General features: G+C 39.2%; 1 protein-coding gene across 2 annotated transcripts; it reads right to left on the bottom strand.

The window, feature by feature from the left end:
• Positions 1-667: 667 nt before the first annotated feature.
• mdm4 (MDM4 regulator of p53) lies at positions 668-7,254 on the bottom strand. 2 transcript variants are annotated; one of them, XM_008409276.2, is made up of 11 exons: positions 7,058-7,254; positions 6,592-6,679; positions 6,428-6,502; positions 5,416-5,549; positions 5,269-5,318; positions 4,823-4,887; positions 3,634-3,730; positions 3,397-3,557; positions 2,177-2,371; positions 1,777-1,845; positions 668-1,682 (listed from the first exon to the last, which is right to left on the bottom strand). In XM_008409276.2, the coding sequence occupies exons 2-11, from the start codon at positions 6,661-6,663 to the stop codon at positions 1,113-1,115; spliced, it is 1,488 nt and encodes a 495-aa protein (XP_008407498.1). In that variant the 5' UTR covers positions 6,664-6,679; positions 7,058-7,254; the 3' UTR covers positions 668-1,112. The 2 variants fall into 2 exon arrangements, with proteins under 2 accessions (XP_008407498.1, XP_008407499.1); XM_008409277.2 differs by having other exon boundaries at positions 2,177-2,356.
• Between the last annotated feature and the right edge of the window lie 2,692 nt (positions 7,255-9,946).

The raw sequence follows: 9,946 nt of genomic DNA, 5'->3' as shown, positions 1-9,946 counted from the left end.
GGAAAATCTGGTACATTCAATGAGGAGAACTTGGTTAGAAACCCGTTGAGAATCTTAATTGTGCAAATTAGATAGAGGATACATTTTACTTATAGCACACTGAAAGGAAATGGCATCAGTAAGGTCAGAAAATGCAAAAAAAATCTGAATAAAATCTACTATATACAAATTAAGCTTAAAGTCATTACATGGCAGTGTAACGCTTAAATCAAACTTTTCAAGAAATGTGATGTGAAGAGGCTCTTACAGGTACTTCAATTAGGTGTTTACAACACAAACACCATAAATAAATTAAATATGAAATTATTTTCACTTAAGTCAGGGAGGTGACAAATGAAGAGTTACCTACTGCAAGCATGAGTTTTAAAGGTCAGACACACTGAACAAACACCAAACTGTCACAAGGAGAAAGGTTACAGCTGCAATCTTCAGCAGGTTAAATATTGTATGTGGTGAAACACTCACACAAACAAGATCTAAGCCAACATCTAATTATTAAAAACATATTTTTACAAGGCTGGGTATTACTTTAAGATAATTTTGGAAGGAGGCTTTCATAAATCTAAAGCTGACGTAAAAACAAAAAAGGGGGTCAGGGTTGACTTGTTAACCTGCTGTTGGTCAAACTTTGTAAATGGTAACTCTTCTCAGAACCACAACACTGAAGGAAGATAAAAATATCTAATTTATTTAGAAGAGAAAAACATGTTAACTGATGCAACTCTGCAAACATAAAGGTTGAGGTTAGGAACATTTATGTGGTTGTAAAACAATAACAAAACCTTCATGAGATCAATTAAAACCTCAAACCGACTGCTCAAGTGTGAGCATCTAGTAATAAATAAATAAATAGTTTTGCCTTGTCCCTTATTTAAATGAGACAAAAAAAAAAATTAGTTACCACTCTTCTTGTCTGACAATACTTTACAGGCAGTGTGATGCAAAACAACCCTAGCAATGAAGAGCAAACTTTACCAAGTGCTGAAATTTGTGTTTTTTTGTGTGTATTTTTGAGAATGAGTAAAATAAACATGTTTAACTATTTATACTTTCATCTGTGCGTTGCATTTACGTTTAGGTGCCAAAACCCTTTGGATCCCTTCAGCTGCTCTTTAGAGAATGAATATCTTAATAACTTTTTGAATAATTTTCCCGCACCCTGGACAGGGAGCCTGGAACTTATGTAACCTCCGTGCACATGGGAAACATGTGAGCAGGTGAGCCGTTCGTCCGTGGATTATATTACCATTACGCGGTCTCACCCGACACAGCTTGCAGGGCTCCAGCAGCACCTCCGGTCGAATGTCTTGGACCTCCATGCCCAGACTTTCCTGGCTTTCCCCCTCTGAGAGCTGGCCGTGGTTGTGGAAGCCAGTCGGACGTGGCCCTTTGCCTTTACTCATACCTGCTGTGGGAACCGGTCGGTCAGCTGTGGAGTGGGAGGGCAGGATGACTGGGTCTGAGACCGTCCTGCTGCAGTCTGGAACATCGATGCCTGTGTCGCTGTCGTCTTCTTCGTCGTGGGCAGAGAGAGAGCTGCACGCTGGGATGTCGGGGACGGAGAGAGAATGAGCCAGCCGGGGCACATCCTTGTACCAGTTTTTTCGTAGAGCCCAACAGCGAACGCAGTACCGCTGGACAGGTATGTTGTATTTCCTGCACTCTGTGCACTGCCATGCATCCTGAGGATTGAGATGGCACACAAAGTCTAGTCTAGTTATTGACATTCAACTTAACAAAAAGGTACAAACACAGATCTTGCATGGAGATGCACACCTGTGTGGAGATCTCTGTATCGGTGTCATCACTCAGACACTGAGAGTCTTCATCGGGTTCTTCCTGCATCTAAAAAAAGAAGTAAAAGTAAATAAGCCAAGACAATTGTGTCTTCCACCTTCTTGTATTAATGTACTGTCCTCCATCTTGTCCTCTCATCTGGTTTGCACTGATCTAAATACAGACATCCAGCTCGTCATTCCTGTCGTTTGTGGTCAGAGCTACAATATACAGAAACACTTCCAGATGAAAACCTTTGAAGAAAATCTACATTAAACAATTAAGCTGCATACATAATACACTGAATAAATATTGGAACTAAACGTGACCCGAGTGCATCTTCACTGGCTCCTATGAAAACTAAAATGCAAAATGGTGAAGTCCAAAATAAACTACTTGCCTCTCGGTCTGACTTTTCCTCCTTCCCTCCTCCATAATCATCATCAACAGAACCTTCTTCTCCTCCACTTCCCTCTTCTAGCGCCGCTTCCTTCATCTCCACACTCACTTGCTCACTCTCCCCCTCTGTTAGAATCCACAAGTCTTCTGTTGTGTCTGACACGATGGCCGTGTCCTCCTCCTGTGCAAGAGACAGCTGATTCATCAGTCAGACTACCACCCACTGTCGGAAAACGATTCGTCTTCAAAACAAATGCGCGGCATCAAAAATATAGAACAAAATTAAACTATTAAAACCTTTGTCTTCAACAAATAATATTAAAAACCTTTTAACCGATTTCCTAATGTACAATTGATGCTTTAAGCAGTATTTGTGATGAGAAACATACTGGAGAAAATCCAATGTTTTTCTGAGCAGTGAACACACCATATGCAAGCGCTGCCCGGTCTCGTGAACAACTGTCTTTGTTGACAACACTGTTACTGGCTCATAGTTGACCATTCTCAGCAACAGTGAGACTTGTTTTATATTGACTGCTCTCATACATAGCAGGATGTTGGCATTACACCGAACACAAATAACAGTTCACAGCTGAAAGGCTCAAATAAAAATGGCTGTTCTTCCACCTTCATACATCAGTGAAGAAACGAAATCTGAACCAACCAACATCAGAATATCAGCAGCGTACATGCCGTACAATTTGACATTGCATGCAAAATCTTGTTCATCACATCAAAAGGGGTTAGCAAAAACAACAAAACAATGCTTTTGTCAGTCTTGCCAGATTTGAGCTATCCAAGTTTTAAGTTTTCCATTTCATTCAGATTTCCAGGTTTTTAATAGTTGATAAGTCTCAGCTGTTGCCAAGTCAATTTGAACTCCAATGACTGTATAAGAGACAAGCAGATTGTCATGATGGTGTTAGAAATGCACATCATGTTAGAAGATTGTTTTTGAACTCAGAAAAAATTATTTCTTTAGTTTCTTAAGTACTCCATTAGATTTTTTTTGCTTTGTTCTTCATTATGTTGATCAACTGGCAAATTAACTAATTATTTCAAAAGTAATTTTGTCTATTTTTGTATGAAGCATCATCTACATTTTTGCAAGGCCTCAAGTTTTAAACAGGTTATTTTTTCCTCACTATTGGATCTGCTGTCTTTCCATATTTTACCATTCATTTTAAATGTCTAAGGGTACAAACACATGAGGTCTCTTACTTGGTTTGTATGGATGTCAGTGGAGCCATTGCTCCTGCGGCTATAGTTATTACGCAGATTACCCAGAAACCACCAGGGCAGACCAGAGAGGTCCCACTCTTCCAAGGTGACATCCAGTTTGGGGCGCTTGCAAGCTGAGCGAGGTAAGCCTTCAAGAGACTCTGTAGAAGTTTTGAACAGTTAGCTTGTGCTTTCTGGACCCGGTTCCGCTGAGGCGTTCTGATGCCGCTTGCTCACCATCGTCTGGATCACGAGGTCGTCTCTGAGAGGGGGTCGGCAGAAGAGGCCCGTCACTTCCGGCCACCACTCCTGCTTTGACCACACCCTCACATATCTAAAGAGAGGAGAAACATGAGGGAAAAAAATTATACCACAGATCCATAACTAGATCCTTGGAGGACTCACAGCTCCTTTTCAAGATGGCCTCAGAGAATGGGGGAGGTAGTACAAAAGGATGAAAGGTAGAGGACTTAAGACAAGGGAAGGCTCAATTCATAATTTAACTATAACTTTAAATTAAAACGGCAAGTGTTGGTAAAACAAAGAGAAGACTGAAAAGCCAGTGCTCCAATTAAAACACAAATAAATATTCTGCAATTTCTCCAAGTAGTGCTGCTTGCTATTTGCAGAATTTATTGTATTTACATAAATGTGCAATCGAAGGAAACAGGTCAGAAAACAATCTACTACATTTTTTTAAAGAGTAAAAGTACGTTCATAGTGGGATAGAAACGTCTGCATGGTTCACATGTTTTAGAACTGTTTTATGTCACAGCTTCAAGTAGAGAGAGAAACAGAAGTCAGAAGACAAATCATCTGAAATTTGATCATCATGAATAAACTACAAATACATCAATCTCTTTGATTTACAAAGCTGAAATGAACTAATACCAGATTAACTATGTTAAAGTAGCAGGGCGATTTATCTACAATTGGATTTTTATGGGGAACAGGAAGAATGGCACACAGGAACAGGTAGCGGGTAGGCTTAGCGTTATTAGGCCTGTACCTGAGCAGGAGCTGAGAGCCTCCAACCTGAAGCAGAGAAGAGAACTCTGAGACAGACAGAGACAGTGACTCTGCCCCCCCCCATCCACTGGGTGGAGCTGGTGGGTCACAAAAGAGTGCTGGAAGTACCACCAGACCAAACCAAGGATGGGGTCGTACAGAGACGGTGCCACTCTGTACAAATGTACACCAACGAAGACAGCAGACCATCTCTCACTCTCCTCAGTGCACACAAGCAGAAGGAAGCTTCATTTACTTTACCAAAACTTGGAAGGAAATGGTACAGAATTGATCTTTAGGAAGAGATGCAAACAGTTGTACAGGAAGCCTGCGAGTCACCGACTCACGCTTAGGAGTATTGTGTGCAGTGAGGTGAATAAGGTCTCTGTTTCTCCTGAGCACCATGCTTCGGCTTTACCTGACCACGATCCTCCACTCCGCCCTCTACACACTCACGGCCCACAGAAAGATTCTCTGCAGCGTCTGCATTTCAAATGAGACACAGTAACAAACAAAAGGACACCCCCCCTTTTAATTATACGAGTACACACTCTCTCACTATGCCCTTCAGATATGTGGAGCCTCTTCACTTGATTTGAAGAACAAGCTGGACAACATTTCTTCTGGCCCCAAAGAAAACCCCTGCATCCTTATGTGATGCAAAAATTCTAAAGTATGCTTTTATCATTTTCTTAAAAGAGAAAACAATATGTAACAATGTGGGGGGAAAAAATTGTTCTTGTATTCCCACATTAGTTCTCCCAAAATATGCCACAACATACAAATAAAAAAAAGGAGATTTGTCAGACAAAATATTTAAAAATATAGAAAGGATTTCAACCAACAGACAGAGTAATCACTTACCACTACAGCCAAGCACTACCAGGTACTTCTTCAGCATTTCATACACTGGGCTGTAAAATGAGTCAATTACAGTTATGTAAAAAATATATATATTAAACAGTTTTCTATCCATATGAGCAAGGAAGTTATGAGTAAAGGTAAAAATACCTTGGATTTTTGACAGAGAAGCTTTCAACTTCCAGAAGTTCACCCAAAGGATCATCCTGGCAATGGACAATGTGCTGCCTCTGTTTGTCATACAGTTGCTTCCCCATGATATATTGACCCAGATAGTGCATCACCTAAACAAATTAAAGGATAGGTGCAGATTTTTTCATTGTGTGCTGGAGGTGAACGTTTCACCCTCTTTGAGGGCCAAAACTTAAATATACAGCATTAAACCAACTTCACTCTCACAAACATCAAAAGTTTATGAAAATTATTTTTTTAACCCTTAAACCATCATAGTTCATGAAAGGGAGTTTACACAAATCACAAAATGTATTTTCTATAAAGAGTAAAAGTCAGATGTGGTATTGACCCCTCTCATATTAATTTCAGATTTATGCTAAATCCACTTTTTTTTTTTTACTGCAAATAAGATATTAAATTTCTATAAACTATCCCTTCCCAACTCTGGTCCGCAAGGCACACTGTCCTACATATTGTAGAAGTTTCCTTGCTTTAATGTGCCTGATTCAGCTGATTGCAGTTCAATAAACGCCTGTTAAGATTGAAATCAGCTGGACTGAAGGAAGAAAATACCTAAAACATGCAGGGCAGTGTGCCTTGAGGACCAGGGTTGGGAAACACTGCTTTAACATGTCATAAAGTCTTCACTAAATGATCACTAAACGTTGTGAAAATAAAAATATAAACAAAAACAAAATTTGGTTTATAAATCCTATTCAGCATGTTGCTAAATAGGAATCTAAAGATATGTGTATCCTGCCCATTTTCTTAAAAGTCATGGCTACCATATCATGTGCAAGGATTTCTACGTCTCCTAGCCATGTGGAGGGGAGCTTAGTCATCACTGCTGCAGAAAGAGTGAGGACACACCTTCAACATGATGCAACCAAAACGTGGTTGACACTGAAGCTGTAGGCTTTCGACAAGCAAGTTTGTAACCCAGATGCCAAAAGAAGACTCATGATTCACATTTGATCGGGAAGCTCACCTCTTTGAGAGTGAAGACATCCTCCTGAGCTCCAGCTACACGCAAGATCTGGAGCAGCGGGGCTTTTGGTTTCACCTAAAGCAGGGGGTGGGGGGAACAAAAAAGGTTTAGCATCAAAATTAGCAATAACTAAAACTTATGATGTCTGGATTTTATGATATTACCTGATTACCCTCTCCAGGAAGCGTCCTGCATGACGAGCTTGAAGCCTGAGGCTGGGCCGACAGGGAGCTCATAGTAGAAAAACTAAACCTGAAATAAAATACCAATGCGCACATATAAATATATAGCGCCAAATACTGTTCCTTGTTTGACAGAGTTAATATGATGCTTTTAAGTCCTACTTCTACACAGCCATGTAGATGGGGTCGTTTCACCAATTACTTTCCCTTTGGAGCCCGCAGGTACGATAGCACAATGCTAACGTAACCAAGAAACCCGTTCGAAGAGTATATCTGAACATAACGTGACTACATTACTGAGATGCTACTGTAGACCAGGCAATGGCACTTACTAAGGCAACTGGTGCATCTGCAACAGGTCCCATCAACCGTAGCTGCCACGCCAACATTAGCTAACGTAGGCGGCTAACAACAGACACAATAAATACCTTCGTTACAAATATCTCACCGTTTAGAGTTGGCATTACTTCACAGCAGCTACATTGTTTCACTCGCACTCTGCTTACGTGACAGCGAGTCAATATAATATAATAGTAACAGCAAGTGTATGAAAATAAATTTTAGCACGAGCTAATGCTAATAAATAAAAAGTGACGGTTAGTAGAAGTACAGCTTTAAAACGTCTGTGAACTTCCGGGCATGCAAATGAGATGTAGCGCCCCCTGTTGTTCAAAGTAGGTGTTACTTAAAAAAAATGTGGAGGTGTCTATGTATGGAAGCCCGTTTCCGACACTCTGGTGAAAAAAATCTAATAAATTATGTCATTATAATGAGATAGCATCTCACTATAACGAGATACTATCTCATTATATCTCAATATACGATACCGTCTCAAAATAATGAGATAATTTATTTATTAATGTTTTTTAAGTGTGGCGGAAATGGGCTTCCATACCATCGCCATCTCGCTTCATACAACCAATTTTTTTTTAGCTCTAATTTGTTTATTTTTTAATTATGCAATTAAAGTATGGGAGTGGACATTGGTTCTTGTTTCAACTACAGTTTAATTAATTACCCCCTTCTCCTTGCAACCTTTTCCTTCTAATTCACAATGAATGACATAAGACTTCTGCTTATTTGTAAGCTTTTTTAAGCTGAAATATTTATCTACTTGCATACTCAAATCACTATGAAAACATAAAATGAAGGTAGGCATTGTCACTAGGTCCAGGAAACATCAATTTTTTAGTATGCAAGGAAAAATAGTGGTTTTCAAAATTTATTAAGGTTTTTAATATACTCTGTGTTTGTGTATGACTTCTACTATATGTCTGTCTTTTCTAGATTTTTTCAGTACAATTAAACTGAAAGTTGTGATCTAGTGGTTATATGTGCTGTTGAAAAAAAAGTGTTTTTCTTGAGAGTTGCAATTATTTTAATAGAACCAAGTAAAAAAAATTTCTAAAACATTTGAAGCCCTTCTTTGGATGTTTCATTAGTTGCGCTCTCCTCCCATACAGTTCTCCTTAAGCGCAACCGATGCCTGTTGTTGCTTTGGGGAGCTCAGTGGGCGTGGGGAACCAAAACAAAAAAGGGTCAGGAGCTGAAAGGAAACACAGCATTTCATCCAAGAGTCTCTGGAAGATGAAGAGTCTGCAAGAAGGCATGGCTGCAAAAGGACTGATTGTGATGGTCCTGGTCACCAACATCTGTGAAGGAGGTGATATTAATGACATCGCAAGAGGAAAACCATTTTGTCAACCATTATCTGTGCAAAATTAATGCATTCCTGTCAAATGTTTATCTGGCAGCACTCCTTGGGAAATCATCAGCGTATGACTTCCTGCAGAGAGTGAGAGAAAGGCGTGGACTGGAGTGTTTTCCTGGAGGATGCAGCACTGAAAACAGTGAGGCTGAGGAGCTGACAGATGCCAATGTGGGATATGTAAGTACATGCAAATTTCACAGCTGTACATTACACCGCTATCCTCTGAAACTAATTGTCTTTGACCATTGAAGCTGGAACACAGCGAACACATTACTACTTACAGCATAAATGTTAAAGCCATTCAAGGTTGTGATAAAAGCAATTTACACATCTTAAATCTGAAAAATAGTCAGCTGCATAGTGACAATTAGTGATGTGTTATAGTATCACAAAACATCAATAGATATGCCTAACTTGTCACCTTTAAGATGAAGAATTTCAATGGTTCTCAGAGTTTCATCTAGCTCAGGTTTAAACATTTTAACCTCAGAACTGAATTTTCAAATATTTTTAAAGGATTAAATGTCTTAGAATTTCGCTAAGCTTCATTTTGCTAAATTTAAACACAAATTTGAATGCAAGTAAGCATGCAATGTCAGCAGAGGAAGGTGTGCATGGAAATCAGGTTTCTTAACCAAGTGAGATTCAATCCTTATGAAACCAAACATTACGAACAAAGAGCACATCCAGAAAGCGCACTGAAGAGCAGAAAGGCAGTCCTCTGTTTGAAGGGGATAAGGTGTAACTTAGTCAAGCATGTCAGCGAGGCGCTTACCATTACCGTGTTCTGACATACCAGGCTTTGCAAAGTCATTAATGTTACTCTGTTGCTTAGTGAACCTGCTGCATATATCAGATGTCCCAAGTGAAAGCCTGGAGAAAGGTTGAATGTGTTTAAGAAGTGGCCTTGAGGGTCGAGTTTGCACCCTTACTGCTAGTATTTGTTTTGAAGCATTTCATAATAACCCTTAATGCAAATCCACAAATGTTTTTTTTTAATAATATGCAAGTAAATAAGAATCTTTCGATCAAACATTTGTCACAGGAGGAGAATGGCAGCATCCTGTACCACGGAACTGTGGCCAGTAAAGAAATAAACCATGTAAGCTCTTAGAGTCTGACATTGAATAATTACGTCTTACTCAAAGGTTTGCTTCTGTATTTTCATTCTTATTTTTTTATTTATTTATTTTTTCAGAAACCTGCAACTGAAACTGTGTTGGATGAAGGATCTGGAATGTAGCCAGGAGGGAAAAGTAAACACAAGATAACGTTTGGTTTCTCAGAAGCATCTTCGTACCAAGTTTAACCTTGCCTGCATCTCGGCAAAGAAACAACAGAGAATGTTAGAAATACATTTTTGCAGTTCTGAATATGCATAATCTTGTGCAAACTTTAAGGAAGTTTAAAGTTTAAACAGAACAGAACAGGAAGAAGGAAAGAAAATGGAACAGATTTACATAAAAGGAGGAAGAAAGCGTAGTTAATCTGTTCAATCAATCAATCAATCAAATTTTATTTGTATAGCACATTTCAGCAGCAAGGCATTTCAAAGTGCTTTACACAACCAAAACAAAAACAGAAATAAACAGTGAGAAAGAGAGAAAATTAAAAAATAAATAAAAA

The sequence above is a fragment of the Poecilia reticulata genome, linkage group LG5, assembly GCF_000633615.1.
Source record: "Poecilia reticulata strain Guanapo linkage group LG5, Guppy_female_1.0+MT, whole genome shotgun sequence".
NCBI lineage: Eukaryota > Metazoa > Chordata > Actinopteri > Cyprinodontiformes > Poeciliidae > Poecilia > Poecilia reticulata.
This window is presented reverse-complemented; position numbering and strand designations above follow the sequence as displayed.

Bases quoted from the DNA above. Each gene is read 5' to 3' on its own strand.
- mdm4 (XM_008409276.2), bottom strand. From the start codon at position 6,663: ATGAGCTCCCTGTCGGCCCAGCCTCAGGCTTCAAGCTCGTCATGCAGG. The intron at 5,319-5,415 runs GTATTTTTACCT...CTCATTTTACAG, and splicing joins TTCTCTGTCAAAAATCCAAG to CCCAGTGTATGAAATGCTGA. The intron at 4,888-5,268 runs GTAAGTGATTAC...TTTGAAATGCAG, and splicing joins GGTAGTGCTTGGCTGTAGTG to ACGCTGCAGAGAATCTTTCT.